Source organism: Raphanus sativus, chromosome 5 (genome assembly GCF_000801105.2).
Source record: "Raphanus sativus cultivar WK10039 chromosome 5, ASM80110v3, whole genome shotgun sequence".
Classification (NCBI taxonomy): Eukaryota; Viridiplantae; Streptophyta; class Magnoliopsida; order Brassicales; family Brassicaceae; genus Raphanus; species Raphanus sativus.
In genome coordinates this window covers 14,065,098-14,081,170 of record NC_079515.1, presented here as the reverse complement: position 1 = coordinate 14,081,170, position 16,073 = coordinate 14,065,098, and the positions used below count along the sequence as shown (strand labels likewise).

The window sequence follows — 16,073 nt, the reverse complement described above, 5'->3', positions numbered from 1 at the left end:
TAAATTTTTGCTTATGATAATATTGTAGTGTACATCCTAATAATTGATACAACGTTATCGTCTTCTCAAAATTCTGTAACAAACTATAAAATCTGAGATCCTAACCATGAAAAATATACTTAAGTCCATCTTGGCAAAGTTGAAGAGTTTCTTTTGGCAATGATAACCTTTGAATGTTAATGGACCGAATTATTATATTGGTAAATGCTTTGTTTTCATTATATGTAAATTTTTATGTTATAATGTAAACTAGATCATGACCCGCGCGACCGCGCGGATTCCATTTTTGTTTTAACATATAATCCATATTCTATAGTAGTTAATATAATTTGGAGTTTGTCTAATTTTATATTGTGTAGTTTTAAATAATTTTGAGTATGTCCAATTCAATACTGTGTAGTTTAATATAATTGTGAATTTCTCTGCTTCGTAGTATAGATGTAAAGGTGAAAACAATAATCTAAATATTAACCAATAAAATTTAGACTAACATAACTGAAGTCTTTCTTAGGATATTAATAAAATAGTTATAATTTATACAATAGACAAATAAAAATATTTATGCAAAAAACCAACAAAGATTAACCGTGCTGATATATAAATGTTTTATATTTGGTTAAATAATTTAAACGAAACTGTACTAATCCAAAAAAATAGTTTCAATTTGTTTTTATTAACAAAATAGTATTTTGAATATATATGTAAAAAGTTCAATAAGAAAATGACTAATGTGTTTTTTTATAAAGTTAAATGCTTACAATGTTTCTGTTTTATACTTATTCACAATATAAATATTATGACCCATAAAGTAAAATTTTATTGTAAATATCCATGTTTTGATATGTAATTAATAAACCGTAACAACAATTGTACAGGAAAAAATGAAAGATGTTATATCTTATTGTCCTTTTCTTTGCTATATAGATACGGAAATATATTCTAGTTATTGCATATCTAAGGCAAATCCGTCCCTTTAAATTATAGAATGTTCTATGTTATACTTATATTATTTGAGTATCAAGAAATATATATATTCTGATATCTATATCCAGCAATTTAAAATCTAAATATTAATCAATAACTGGCTAATGACTTGTTAATGACTCCCAGTCAACTAAAGAGGATGTATAATATAATGCAAAAAATTATAGCTGTTTACGAATAGATGTATAATACAATGTCCACAAGTATAATATAATGTATAAAAAAATATAGTTGTTTACGAACAGATGTATAATATAATGTCCAGAAGTATGATATAATGTATAATGTATGCAAAAATTATAGTTGTTTACAAACAGATGTATAATATAATGTATAAAAATTATAGTTGTTTATGAACAAATTTTAAATTTGTACTCGCATTCGATGTATAATAATAAAAAGAATGGATTTTTTTTTTGTTTACGAATATACGTATAATATAATGTATAGTGTCAATATAGTTAAATTATTATACATCGAGTGTAAGATGTCACATAGTTGGTTGATATATAGTTATTTAAGGAAATATTTAAATGAAAGGTTAAGGTATGAATAATAATGTGATGTCCAATTTAAAAATCCACCTAGAAGAAGTTGTAATGTTTCTGTTTTAATAAGATAGATTGGAGCTCTCTTACTGTTTAGAAACAAAAAAAATTATAGAAACTTACGCGTCCATAAATGGTTCCAAAGCAGGAAAAAAAATTCCATCAAAAATAAAGAAACACAAATAAAACCATAAACCTTACGTAAAATAATGTGAGAATCAACTATCTTTGGCTACCAGTGTTAGTAGCATGTCTCCACATATTAGCAGCTATGGTTGCTCTCCATTTCCTTGCGTTTTCTCTTTCTTGTTCTTGAGTTTGAAATTTTTCTTCAATACCATTTTCTTCCAAAGTTTGATTCTCATTTTCTTCCAAAGTTTGATCCTCATTTTCTTCAATCTTCATCACTACAAAATTCATCTGGACGACACTTTTTGCTAAGAAAGTTGTGTAAGGCAGCGCATGCAAGAACTATCTTTGCATGAGTCTTGAAAGAAAATTGTGGTGCACATTTAAAAACCAAACAACAAGATTTAAATATACCAAATATTTCTTTCAATGACGTTTTTCAAAGATGTGTGGTGAAGGTTAAATAGTTCATTTTGATTTGCTGGATCACGACCTTTACCACGAAATTCTTGTAGATGATACCAAACTTTGTAGTGGAGCCAAGAAGTTACGTCGATTTGCAAACCCACAATCAACTAAATAATGTTCTCTTGAAACACCAAAAGACATGACATAACACATTCAATTTAGAAAACAGTGGATCAATTATTATCACATAACACATACATATAATATAATTGGGTTATAATCACTTCTGGTACTTGGAGTCTGTTAGTTCTTCTTGCATCTTGCAAAACTTTTGAGTCATAAGCTGAACCTTCCCATCCAATTAAAACATATATGAACTCAAGATAAAGTTACAAGCGGCTAGTACATTTTGTGAAAGACTCCCTTTCGATTAAGATAACTTGCTTTTTCAGGATCTTGTACCATCGCATTAATGTGTGTACCATCAAGAGCTCCAATACAATCCTAAAATAAAATGAAAAACATTTTAATCTTTAAACATTTTAGAAGAAAAAATCATTGAAGAATTTATGTACCTTGAAATAAGGATAAAATCGAATGCTTGTACTTATTTTCTGGGGAACTGTATGTGTAGGCTTGGCCATCAAACTAGGTGCAAGCGTGTTTAAAACTCTGAAAATCTTGTGAAAATTTGTACTTGCTGTGAATTTTGACTCTTAAAAATATCTATGGTATGGCAGTATTTAGAAATTTGCCCAACTGTCATCAAAAAAGTAGCAAGCATCTCTTTGACACACATATGTCGTGTGTTTCTTAAATCAGTTTTTATTCTGACAAGATAACACAAATCCGAAAATACATCCGGATACATATGATATAATTGCCGAAAATGATGAGAATTTTCTTTCAAAGCTTTTCATATTTCTCCGCTATGTAAACTTGTCTGTTTTTATATTTCTCCGCTAATTTGGCTTATTAATTTTTTTGTATCATCTCTATACAGTTTAAGTAATAAAATTATGTTGTTAAATAAAAATCTCAAATTTACAATCTAACCAAAATAACCCCCTCTCTCTTCATTTCTCATTCTAATTTCTCACTAAAAACTAATTACCTTTTTCGTTATTTCACAAATAACTCCTGAAATAAAATAGATTGAAAGATCAACAAGACTAACATAAAATATAACATATCTTTATAAAAATAACTTCTACAATTGAATTATGATTTTTTATCACACGACATTATAGTTCAATATCCTAGGATCAAACACTTTTAATAAAAAATGATCAAAATAAATATTTACATATATAATATAACAAAACATTTTCAAAATCACTCACACCAGTATAATTACTCCTTTGATTGCCTAACGGAAATCAACGAAAACAGCATTTTCAAAAGCAAAAAACATTCACACAATCAATACATCTAAAAATGCAAACCCAACGAATAAAAAATAATTTCTTACAAAATAAAGAATATTTTAAACAAGAATTAGTTCATATCATGCGTCATGAACTAACTAATACTCCCTCCATTTCATATTAAGTGTCGTTGTAGAAGAACTTTTTCGTTGCAAAATAAGTGTCGTTTTAGCATTTCAATGCATAATTTATTAAATTTATTCTTTTCTTAATTTTTCTATTGGTTGAAATATGAGTAGATATATAGGTAATGGTATTTTTATATTGAAAATATGCAAAATTAAATGATTTCTTAATCCGTGTGCAGAAGTCCAAAACGATACTTAATATGAAACAGTGGAGTAGTACTTAACTTAAAGAGTTATATAAACAAATGAATGATTTATAAAACCGATTAAAACTTAAAATAACTGTAAATAGATGTTTCGATTTATAATAAAATTAATTTTCATATTGACAAAACTATGAATATTTCCAATTGCAAAATAATCTTCAATTTCTTTTAGAACATTATAAAGTGTAAAACGCCATTTTATATAAAATACTTCTCATCCATTTCAAAATTATTAGAATTAGACAAATTTTGTGGGTTAATTTTTTATTTAGGATCCAATATTTTTTTCATTAGGAAAAAATAATTAAAACAAATCATGTATACAAATTTTTAAAATTTGTAAACTATGTACAAAATCTAAAACCTTCATTAAAACAAATTATCTATATCAAAATATTTATATATTCTTAGAAGGATTATATATTACTGACTGCCTTAGTTGTGGAGTAAGTAAAATATTCTCTATAATTATAGTCTATTTGATTTTTTTTTTGGGTTTAGGCAAATACACTTAAATAAACCCACATGAATTTATATAGAATTGAATTTATAAATATACTTATGGTATATGTTTTATAATATACAAACTACATAGTTCAAAATTGTTTTGCTTTTAAAATCACTAAACTGTGTTTTATCATCTATATACAAAAGTAACTGCTCAATGCATGTGTTACTTTTGCAATTGACTATATTTATGTTTTTTAGAGACGACTTCTTTAGAAGTCTTTCAACTTTTCTTTGTTAACAAAAAGGTCTCAAAAATACCTGAGAAGATAAGTCGTCTAGGATAAACATATTAGTTTTGCAATTGACCGGATTGTGTTAGAAATTTGACTTTCTCTGGATAACTTACACGGAAGACTTCTATGTAAGTCTTCCGAACTCTCGGTGGAAGTCTTCTCAATGTCAGTGAAAGTCATTTCAAGTTACTTTTGCAATTTAAAAATAAAATTTAAATATTTAATTTAATTAGACGACTTCCATATAAATCTCCCAGAAGACGACTTACATGGAAGTCTTCCAGAATTTTATTCAGATATTCTGATCAAACCTTGGTTAGCACATAAGACTTCCGTATAAGTCGTCTTCCTGAAGACTTACATGGAAGTCGTCTAATTAAAATTAAATATTTTTTTATTCAATTGCAAAAGTAACATAAGACGACTTACATGAAAGTCGACAAGTTAAATGTAATATTTACGTTTTTTTGTAGAAGACTTCCATGTAAGTTTTCTAGAAAAAGTCAAATTTCTGACATAATTTAGTCAATTGAAATACTAACTTGTTTATCCTAGAAGATTTACCGGAAAGCCTTCCCTAGTATTTTCAAGATTTTTTCAAAAACAAATATAAGGAAATATTTACAAAGGAAGACTTCCAAAGAAGTCGGCTGTAGAGTAGACTTCTCTCGAATTTTTCTTTTGTAAATTTTCAATTGAAAAATGACATATATGGAAGACTTCCGTGGAAGTCTTCTAAGTCAATGTATGATAAATTTTTATTTTCTCTAAATTAAAAAGACTTTTTAATATTTTCTTGTTAATTCATGTATATTAGTCGATATTGGGGCTCCTGAATGAAATTCATAATTTAATTGTTGATAATTATGAGGTTACCAACATTAATACAATTCATGTTTATTAATGTTTCTAGATAATGATAAAAGACTTATGGGGAAGTTTTTACGTTAGTTTTTGTAAAACTTGTATTTTCAACTTCAAGATATGAAAAACCTGCATATCCAAACCCAGATCTGTAGAAAAAACAATATATTCAAAAACGTTCAATTGGCTTCAAAACAGAGAAAATAGGTGGACTGTTAGATAGCTATACTTATAGAAAACACAAAAATACATATATAAAATTTATAGATTTACCTTTAAATGAGTGGAAGATGAGAACCATGTGATTAAAAAGCTGCAAAAAGATATGTTGAGAATGTGTAAATTTTCTTTATATATTGATTCAAAAGTTTCCAATTATTTAAATATTTCTGATTTGGAAAACTTCCTGGAATTGTTCTAACGTAAAAAACACAAGAAGACTTTCTGAAAGTCGTGTAGATCCTAAATATAAACAATGAACTCAAATAACTAACTAAATAGATATAAACACTTCACTAAACTTTAACTCAACTTAAAATATGTTTAGTATACACAAAACTAAACGAATATAAATCAAAACTTATTTTTTTTTAAATGTTAAGCTTCCAAAATTTAATCAAACCATAAACCAAAGAATATCAGTCATCTATCTTGAATATAATTCAGTTTTATTATATCTTAATTTGTACCATTTACAAATGTCTATTATTACATGATTTCAATTTCCCCCCAATAAAATATTTTTTATAAAATTTATAAATTATTTTAATGATCTAATATACGAGAAGACTTACAAAAACTCATTATAATTTCCGGGGTTATATTCATAAAAATGAATTCTATTTTTTGTCATAAGGAGCTGGTTGTAATTTCAAGGATTTTATGTTAGTTTTGCATTTTGATTAAATTTTGGGTATATTTTTGCATTTAAAATCAAGTTTTGAGTCAAATTTGGAAAATTCTCCATTTTTAATATGACGTAATTCCGACTTACAAAAAATGTTTAAATATCCTTTTCAATATTCTTATGCGAAAAAATAAACAAAATCTATTTTAAAACTTTGCTATAATTTTAAACATGATTTTTCTTGTATTTTTAATATTGGTATATATAATTATATATTATAATTAAACTATAGACCCATGGTTCACACGCAGTTAATATAATAATAATATAACCAAAATATTCCGGTTCATTTCCAACCGGGTTTAAAGAAAACAAATTTTATTTAGTTTACCAAAATGATATATTTTTATATACGAATTCTTCATATATTGTTCATTTTTAAAAGTTAATATTATTTATTGGTTCTTCTGATTATCATTGATAATCCCCAATTAGGTATACTCCTAATCTATATAAATTGGAAAATCTTCAAATGTTTTTCTGTAATTATAGGTATGATTTTCTTAACAAACTTTTTAACTTTAGTTAATTTTAAGGAATTTTTGTTTGGTTAACTCTTCAGTCTAATTTTTATGAAAGCATGGCTATACTTTATGGTTTTTTATAATTATTTTATTATAATATTTTGTTAATAATTTAAATTTGTTATACAATTTAATTTACTTTTGTTTGAAGGCACGCAAGTATTTTTATTTTTAAAGAATTTCATTTTGTTAAAATATTAATTTTTTTGCTAACTTTAACATTTTGAGCTATTCAATCTAATCAAATAATTTATCAGTATCTTAAAATAATTAAAAAATTCCAACGATAATATCATAGTTAAATTTACCCTATATTTACTTTACTAATATCAATATATATGTCACGTAAGATATAATGAATTTTCTATCTTTTAAAATTTAGTTTTAGGATAATCAACACCATTCATTATGATTTAAGAAGTAAATTTACTGATTTTTTATACTCTCCATAATTTTAGATTTAGTTATATTTTATACTTAAATATTCATAAGCATATAAATAATTTATTCTAATGGGTTTTAAATTGATAATAATTTATTTTATACATGGACGCAGAGCTATCTGTGTGGTCCACAGAGCTGATCTGAGTCTATTTTTTATTTTTGATGACAAAACAAAATTGATAATATATCTATTTTAATTTTTGTAAAATTATTAAGTTCGTAAGTGTGGGCAAAATACCTAGTAATAACATAGTTAACAAGACAAACAAACAAAATAAAATAAGATCAGAGAAACAAATTGGCTCTGTCATCGACTAATCTGATTAAAAAAATCTAAATGATCGGACTGTGGAGAAAGAATGAGGTAGAAAACCATGATACACCAAGTTAAGAATCATATTTGTGGCTCTTGTTTCTCCATCCAAACCACAACACCTTATAATTTTTTTCTTTTCATAAATAAAATATGGCATTTTGCAAAATCAACTCACAACTCAAAGTCAAACACAAAACTAACCTCTCTTTTTTTTTTGAATTTTTTGCCCTATTCACCCCACAAGTTCAGATTATTCACAAAAAATGCCATAACTTTTTTTTTTTGAAAATAGCATTTTTACTCTCTCAACCTCACCATCTTCAAATATTTACAAAATTGCTATTGTCTTCAATACACCAACCACCATAAATAACCAATTTGAAGCTCTTAATGCACCTAAAAACGATTTACACTTCTCCTTTTCTCAATTCTTATGAACTAAAAACAACATCTCTTTCAATTTCTCTCCATATTCATCCAAAAAACCCAAGATTTTGATTTTAAAATTTTTTATGATTCAAAGAGCCATTGAAATTTACGATTCTTGGTGGATCACTTTTGTTTGAGATTATGGGTGCTTGGAGAACATATGTGTGCTAAACAAGTTATCTCACTGGTTAAAACTATGAAATCGAGTTTTTTCCAGATCTGTTCGTCCAGACGACTTAACTGGAAGTCGTCTGGTCAATGCAGAGCTTATTTTTGCAATTGACTTTGAAATCTGTTTTCTGAGACGACTGAAATATAAGTCGTCCGCTTTTGTTTGGTTACAAAAAAATCTCTAAAGGACCTAGACGACTGAAATATAAGTCGCCATAGGTTAATTTTGCATTTGACTGGTGAAAAATTAAAATATCAATATTTTATTAAAACCCGACGACTTACATGTAAGTCGTCGTATGTTAGTTTTGCAACTGAAAAATAAAACTTCAAAATTTATTTATCTCCGGACGACTTAAAATTCATTCGTCCGGCCGACGACTTACAATTCATTCGTCCGGCCGACGACTTACAATTCAGACGTCTAGGATTTTGTTCCGAGATTCTGGTCAAACCTCGTAAATCCTGGATGACTTACATGTAAGTCAACTGACGGACGACTGAACTGTAAGTCGTCTGGATACAATTAAATATTGAAGTTTTATTTTTTAATTGCAAAACTAACCTATGACGACTTAATTTTAAGTCGTCGAGTTTTAATAAAATATTGATATTTCAATTTTTCTCCAGACGACTGAAATGTAAGTCGTCCAGGAAAGTCAAAATTCTGAAATAATCCAGTCAAATGGAAAACTAACCTATGACGACTTATTTTTCAGTCGTCTAGGTTTTTTCGAGATTTTTTTTAATCAAACAAAAGTAGACGACTTATATTTCAGTCGTCTCATAAAACACATTTGAAAGTCAATTGCAAAAATAACCTCTGCGTTGACCAGAAGACTTATGTTTTGTCGTCTGGATGACTTAGTTTTTAGTCGTCCGCTTCGATATTTAATGAACTTTCATTTTCTCTCAAACTAAAAATATTTTTTAACATTTTCTTGTTAGTTCATTTAAGTAACTTTAAGAATATTAAGTTTTGTGGTTTAGTATCTTATGTGTTAGTTCTTGAATTTGTGTAATGTTTGATCTTCTGTGAATTTTACTAAGTTTTCTTGGTTTTTTAAGAGTGTTAAATAACTTCAAGATATGTAAATTTCATATTTTTAAAATATGTTTTCTCCCTTAGTTTTACTAAATTTGACTAAGTTTTTCAACACAAACTTGTAAAACATGTAATATGCTTTGACATCAATGATGATTTGTTGGAAGAAGGGTTAAAATGCTTCTTAAAATATTGTATCAATACAAGGCTACCAACATTCTTGTTTATTAAGATGAGCAGAAAGCTATTGGAATTTATTATTGCATATGAGAGATCCAAAGATGAGAAAAGGCTATTGAAGTCTATTATTTCATTGATTTGTAAATGTGTAAACAGATTGTTTGCACATATATTACATCTTAGGAAACAATATTACTCATTTTACAAAAAAATCACAACTAAAGGAGTATACATGCAAATAACAAAATAGACCACAAACAAAACTATAATAGATCATTCCTCTACAAGACAAGCTTGGACTCCACTTGATATGAAAGAAGACAGCGTCAGAAAACTTTCAGGAAGTCCAGACAACATCCAGACGACTTATAGAAAGTCCAGACGGCTTCCAGGAAGTCCAGACGACTTCCAGGAAGTCAAAACGACTTTCTAGAAGTCGTCCAGAGGACTAAAAGGTAAGTCGTCCAGACGACTAACATGTAAGTAGTCCAGACGACTAACAGGTAAGTTGTTCCAGAAGTCTTCCAGATCTGAAAAACCTGCATATCAAGCACAGATCTGAAACACATGCATATCAAAAAACATTCAAATGACTTAAAATACACAGAAAAATGAGTGGAATATTAGATATATATACTTTTATAGAACACACAACGTACATATCCAAATGGAAGATGAGAACCATCTGATTAAAAATCTGCAAAAAAAGATAGATTAGTGAGAAAAACATGAGATAAAATTGAAAAATTTATATAAAGTTTGGTTGAAGATTAGATTAATATACCTTTATAAAACAAACAAAAATACATATCTAAAATTAATAGATCTACTTTTAATTGAGTGGAAGATGAGAATCATGTGATGAAAAACTTGCAAAACAAGATAAATTAGTGAGAAAGACATGAGACAAAAACAATAAATTGATATAAAGTTTGGTGTTTATAATTTAAAGAGATTATAGAGAGGTTGGAGAGTTCTAGAAAGATGAACATTACATTTTTGCTGTAGACATTTGAGAGGAGGAGAAATAATGTGTAAATTTTTCTTTATATAGGGAGATAAAAAATTCAAATTTTCGATCCAGACGACTGAAATATAGATCGTCCAGAAGACTTTAATAATTTTAGCGGAAAACTAAAATATTTCTAGCGAGAAACTAAAATAGAAGACTTTCTAGACGAATTTCGTCCAGAAGACTTACAAGTAAGTCGTCTGATTTAAATTATTTAAGCAGGAAAATAAAAATTTCTTAAATTTTAGGCGGGAATATTAGAACGACGATGTGGACGACTGAAATATAAGTCGTCTGGATAAAATTATTCACCAGACGACTGAAATATAAGTCGTCCAAACCATAAGCATAACCTCTAAGCTTAATTATCAAATTAAACACTTCATAAAATCAAATTAAACTTGAAAAGTGTATACTATACACAGAAATAAACACATATAGGTAAAATTTAATTTTTGAAAAAAATATTTCATCTTTTCAAAATCTAACCCTAAGAATACATATAATACTACAACATATGTTTGTCAAATCCCTAAATACTTCCACTCATCTATGTTGAAAACAAATCAATTTTATTATATCTTAATTTATATCACTTAAAACTGTTTATATTTACATGATTTTAATTTTTCACTCATCAAAATATTTTTTACAAAATTTATAAATTATTTTTAAGATAAACTGGTTCCAGACGACTTACAATTCAGTCGTCCAGACGACTTCCAATATCTTAGACGACTTACTGGAGCTATATTCGTAAAAATGGCTTCTATTCTTTTTTGTTTAGTCACAAGGGGCTGTGCTGTAATTTCAAAAGACTTTAAGATTAGTTTTGCATTTGATTCAAGTTTGGGTATAACTTTAAAATCAAGTTTTAGGTTAGTTTTTGACAAATTCTCCAATAAAAAATATGAAAATTACCTAATACGGTTTCAATTTTTGTGACAATTAATTATATTGAATCTATCGATTTTATTTAATTTTATATTACTAAAAGAAATTAAAAAATAATATTAAAAATATAATAAAATTTAATATTTTATTATATATTTATATCTTGATTTTCTAAAAATGATTATAACATATTAAAACTGTTAAAAGTCCTATTTTTTGTGATCAATATAAATGATCATAAACTATATGGTAGAAACCTAATTTAACAGTTATTAATATATATATATATATATATATATATATATATATATATATATATTTTTAAAATTATATACTATTTTAAAAATCTATAACTGTTTAATTTTCAAAACTTTAGAAATATATATCATACTTGAATTAATTTTTTTTAAATAATTATAACTTAACAAAATCATCAAAGTATAGTTATATATCTTTCGTTATTTTAAATGTTAAATTTTTTTATTAAACAAATAATTTATTAATATCTCATTATGCATAGTTGCGTAGATAATTACCTAGTAACTAATTAAAATTATTAAAATCATGAAAATAGTTAAAATAATTTAAAATTAAGATAAACAGGATAAATAAACAAAATCACATCTCAAATAATAATATATATATTTTTATGCTAAAACTTCATTTACCTTTTAAGCTAAGATTGTAGAAACAAGTTGGCTCTTTGAAAAAAGAAAAATAATTGACTCAGTCATTGACTAATCTGATTAAAATAACTAAATGATCGGACGGTGGAGAAATTAATGATGTAGAAAAACTTGAAACAGCAAGTCAAGAATCATATTTGTGGCTCTTGTTTCTCTCCATCCAAACCACAACACCAGCCAAACCTCGTCCACAGCATAACCGTTCAACTCCAAAATCATTAGCATCCATCAGAGAGAGAAGCCCGAGCCAATTCCTATGGCTGCTGCTGCTTCACTTTCTGCAAATCAAGGTTTACTCGGAACATCCTTCTATGGTGCTTGGGGAAACTCAATCTCAGGCGATGATTACCACACCATGCTCGCCAAAACGGCGCCACCTAAACAAGCTAAAGTCTCACGAAAACCCATCAGAGTACAACCAATGATGAAGAATGTCAACGAAGGCAAAGGTTTATTCGCACCACTTGTCGTTGTCACTAGGAACGTAGTAGGCAAGAAGAGGTTTAATCAGCTTAGAGGCAAAGCCATTGCTTTACACTCTCAGGTTTTGTCATCATCCTTCCATTAGACCTTTGGAAAATGTAGTGCAAAGAAAGCAGAATCAATAAGTTTTGTGTTTTGTTTTTTTTTTCTTTTAGGTGATTACAGAGTTCTGTAAATCGATAGGAGCTGATGCGAAGCAGAGACAAGGATTGATTAGGCTTGCTAAGAAGAATGGAGAGAGGCTTGGATTCCTCGCTTGATTCAGAATCTTCTTCTTGTTCCTGTCTAGATGTATTTTGTTCAAACCTCTCTTAATACAGAAACTCCCATTCTCATTCTGAAAGTTGTATCAATATCACTCTTGAAACCATATGATTCTTACATAACAAACAATAACACAATTGTTAAGTTACAGTCTCGGAAATTAAAAATATCACAGCTGAACTAGTATTCTCAGTAACACAGATACAAAGCATATTCATAACTTTTATGAAACACTTAAAAGGAATTAAAAAGATGGATAAGCTTCTTTTGACGTTAATACCAAGAAAGGGATCTTCAAGGTCATGAGGTGAGGTATCGAGACGCATGTGCAAATCCCCAGAGCTGCAAATATCAACAACATGAACTTGTATTCATTATAGTGATGTCGAATAAGGTTGTTACAGTGGATAGATATATTACCTCGACATTCTTTAACTCAAATTCTGTGCTGCTAGCTAAGCATTCGTTCCCAAATGTTTCAGAAGGTCCACTTGTTGCTTTCAACCTTGTTCAAGTAGAAACATTCGGTTTGAGTATCATCAAAAAACACTATTAAAAGATTCTTTTTTCTTTTTCAAAAGGGGATGAAGTCAAATTGTGTGTGTGCCTTACAAATCTTCGTCTAAACATAGAGCAAAGCTTCCTCCACCTCCAAACGCCAATAATTCATTCATACACATATAATAATACCGGTTGGCACCTGCACCCAATATTTTCAAAAAGTTCACTGAGTAAACATACTTTCGGGGCTCGATTTTCTAGTCCTTGCTTCTTCACATTGTTTAGGGATCATCAAGAAAATTAAATGAAGAGCTTCTGAATAACAGAAAAAGTTCACATTCCACATCAAGTTACTTGGACTTTCCATCATCTACTAAACTAACCCTATACTCAGATTTGTAGCAACAATTCAACTGCCTAGAACATGTGTGGATCAAGTTTCTGATGAGAATCAGGTGGAACCTATATTCTTGAGATCTGTTATTAGGAAAGACTTGACAATTCTCCCCAGAATTCACTTTTCAGTTTTCTCCCATATATCCATCCTCTACCTATACGATTTTGCTCGAGAAGAAGAAATAAAAAGGAAAAGAGACTGCCCAACCGGTGGTTACCTGTAGGTCTAAATATGCGTGGTTGACCATAGATAGTTGTGAACATGAATGTTTGGTTTGTACCCTATCATCATCAAAACAAAAATGTGAGAGAATAAGCATTAACGTAAACTAATTAGGCCCTGATTGTTTCCATGTGATAATGATTTGAGTACTATAACATGGGGATGCAAACTAAATAACCAGAACAATAATGAGAGTGAAAATCATTACAAATAGTTAGCCTGCCTGATATTTCCTCTTAGGAGTAGTTCTCAACGGACATTCCAGCATAGCCCCAAAAACAGCACCTTGTTTGTCTCCAGCAACCTACACCATCAAATCCAATCATCACAAAACTAAGATCTTTCCCATTCAACAGAACCAAAAGTGTATCAAGAGGCAAGCAGACAAACCAATAAACAAGGACCAGGAAGGTCGGCGCTTCTACGCAGAAGCGTACGAAGTGATATACCATGTTTCAACGTACTGCCCTTCAACCAGTTAAAAGTTAAAAAAACAAAACAAACAAATCTCAAAATATCCCAAATAAGAGAATTAATTCTTTTTTTTTTCACCTATATAACAAGATCCATTTGCAACCTCTTACGATATTTGGAAGACACGCGTGCAAGAACTCAAACAAGTTAGCAGAGATAAAAGCAGAGCTTTCTGTTAACTCTGCTATCTCTTTCACCCCTTCGTTGTAATCGCTTTCTACTTGGGCAGAAACACGTAACATAGTGTCCTTGTCTTGGCCATGTATGGGAGGACATGATTCAGACACCTCCTCGTTCTCATTTCCAGATTGACCAACACCAAATGAGAAATACGAAGAAAATGTTTTCCCAGAAGTTGAATTTAGCGTGGCCTACACATTCAAAACGCATAAACAAGCAAACATCTTTTTTGGTTTCTCAGGCAGAAAGAATCTGTTGGGAATACAAAACAGAGAACTCATCTCAGGAAACAAAGGGGGAGAAAAAGGAAAGGAAATACTTTTGGAGAATCGGTGAGAGAATAGCGAGGAGAAGTAGCGGAATCGGCGAAGAGATTCGAAAGCTTCTGCGAGACCTTGTCCTTGAGAGCATGCATCGCGATCAGACAAAGAAAAGTTATATTATTTTGTCGGAGACGAAGATTTTACCCAGAGTCGGATTGTCGGTGGAGAATAAAGGAGACAAGAAGATGGTGAGACCGACAGACAGAAAGAGAGGATGACTCGCCTGAGTCTCGGAGATGGACGAAATCTGCAAATGATTATCAGACAGCTCTAAACACACACACAAAGACGGACTCGTATGATAACGAACCAATTGCTACAATGCCCTTTTATCTTATAATGTAATCTTTATAGAATTCCGAAGAATCAAATGTTCCGATGGCACAAGTGCTCCAGTGCCCTTATATCTCCAACATCAATCTTCGAAGGACCCGATTTAAAATAGAAAAAAAAATGTTTAAGTGAGAAAACAAGTAAAAACAAGAAAACCGTAGGAAACTTGACATATTTACAAGTTTTACCTGGTTTTATTCGGCTCTAACCTATCTAAATTGAATAGCCAAACCTAAACCGTAAATCATTGATAAATCGAAGAAACCAAACCAAATCAACCTGGTTCAGCTAATTTGGGATGTCAATTCAGTTTTGAATCGGTTCCATCCATCTATTTACTTAACCGTTTCCATAAACCTAAATCAATCGGCATTCTTCGATTTGTTCATTCCCTTTCCCCCTTTTTCCCCATTTTCGAACCCTAGAAACCCAAATCAAACTGTAGTTGCTTTCTCTTTGGTTGGGAAGTTCCGTCAATCGAAGATGGTTGAAACAAAAGGAGGAGGCAAAAGGAAAGAGATTCCAAGGAAAGAAGCAGAGAGTAAGACAAAGAAGAAAAAAATGGTGAAAACGAAGGAGACGCCGGAAGAATCTTCGACGGTTGGGCCGATGAACTACCTCTTGGAAGCTGCGGCGGCTGTTGTGTCTGAAGGGAACAAAAGTGCGTCGGAAATGGAAACTGAAGTTCCGCCGTCAGTGGAAGAAGAAGAGGAAGCTAATGTGGGACTCGCTGATGTGCAAGAAAAAGAGGAAGCTAATGTGCAGGAAGACGGCGACACAGACGTCGAGGAAGACGGCGACGCAGACGGCAAGGAAGACGCCGAGGAAGACGGCGTGGAAAACGAGGAAGA

The 16,073-nt window shown here is 29.7% G+C and overlaps 2 protein-coding genes and 1 pseudogene across 4 annotated transcripts; 1 reads left to right on the top strand and 2 right to left on the bottom strand.

Annotated features, from left to right (window-relative positions):
* Positions 1 to 1,754: 1,754 nt before the first annotated feature.
* LOC130494868 (uncharacterized) lies at positions 1,755 to 2,713 on the bottom strand (annotated as a pseudogene).
* Positions 2,714 to 12,096: 9,383 nt separating this feature from the next.
* On the top strand, positions 12,097 to 12,940 carry LOC108856260 (protein PROTON GRADIENT REGULATION 5, chloroplastic). Its single transcript, XM_018630025.2, has 2 exons — positions 12,097 to 12,589; positions 12,684 to 12,940. Exons 1-2 carry the CDS (start codon positions 12,302 to 12,304, stop codon positions 12,786 to 12,788), a joined length of 393 nt encoding a protein of 130 aa, XP_018485527.1. The 5' UTR covers positions 12,097 to 12,301; the 3' UTR covers positions 12,789 to 12,940.
* On the bottom strand, positions 12,864 to 15,304 carry LOC108856259 (uncharacterized). Of its 3 annotated transcripts, none has more exons than XM_056986277.1 (8): positions 14,886 to 15,303; positions 14,497 to 14,757; positions 14,303 to 14,380; positions 14,136 to 14,216; positions 13,908 to 13,971; positions 13,405 to 13,492; positions 13,213 to 13,297; positions 12,864 to 13,134 (listed from the first exon to the last, which is right to left on the bottom strand). In XM_056986277.1, exons 1-8 carry the CDS (start codon positions 14,979 to 14,981, stop codon positions 13,093 to 13,095), a joined length of 795 nt encoding a protein of 264 aa, XP_056842257.1. In that variant the 5' UTR covers positions 14,982 to 15,303; the 3' UTR covers positions 12,864 to 13,092. The 3 variants fall into 3 exon arrangements, 2 of the variants coding, with proteins under 2 accessions (XP_056842257.1, XP_018485526.1); XM_018630024.2 differs by having other exon boundaries at positions 14,303 to 14,375; positions 14,465 to 14,757; positions 14,886 to 15,299; XR_001950182.2 differs by having other exon boundaries at positions 13,105 to 13,134; positions 13,400 to 13,492; positions 14,303 to 14,375; positions 14,465 to 14,757; positions 14,886 to 15,304.
* Between the last annotated feature and the right edge of the window lie 769 nt (positions 15,305 to 16,073).

Bases quoted from the DNA above. Each gene is read 5' to 3' on its own strand.
- LOC108856260 (XM_018630025.2), top strand. From the start codon at position 12,302: ATGGCTGCTGCTGCTTCACTTTCTGCAAATCAAGGTTTACTCGGAACA. The intron at 12,590-12,683 runs GTTTTGTCATCA...TTTTTCTTTTAG, and splicing joins CCATTGCTTTACACTCTCAG to GTGATTACAGAGTTCTGTAA.
- LOC108856259 (XM_018630024.2), bottom strand. From the start codon at position 14,981: ATGCATGCTCTCAAGGACAAGGTCTCGCAGAAGCTTTCGAATCTCTTC. The intron at 14,376-14,464 runs GTGAAAAAAAAA...GTTGAAGGGCAG, and splicing joins AAATGGATCTTGTTATATAG to TACGTTGAAACATGGTATAT. The intron at 14,217-14,302 runs GTTTGTCTGCTT...TTGATGGTGTAG, and splicing joins TTCCTGGTCCTTGTTTATTG to GTTGCTGGAGACAAACAAGG.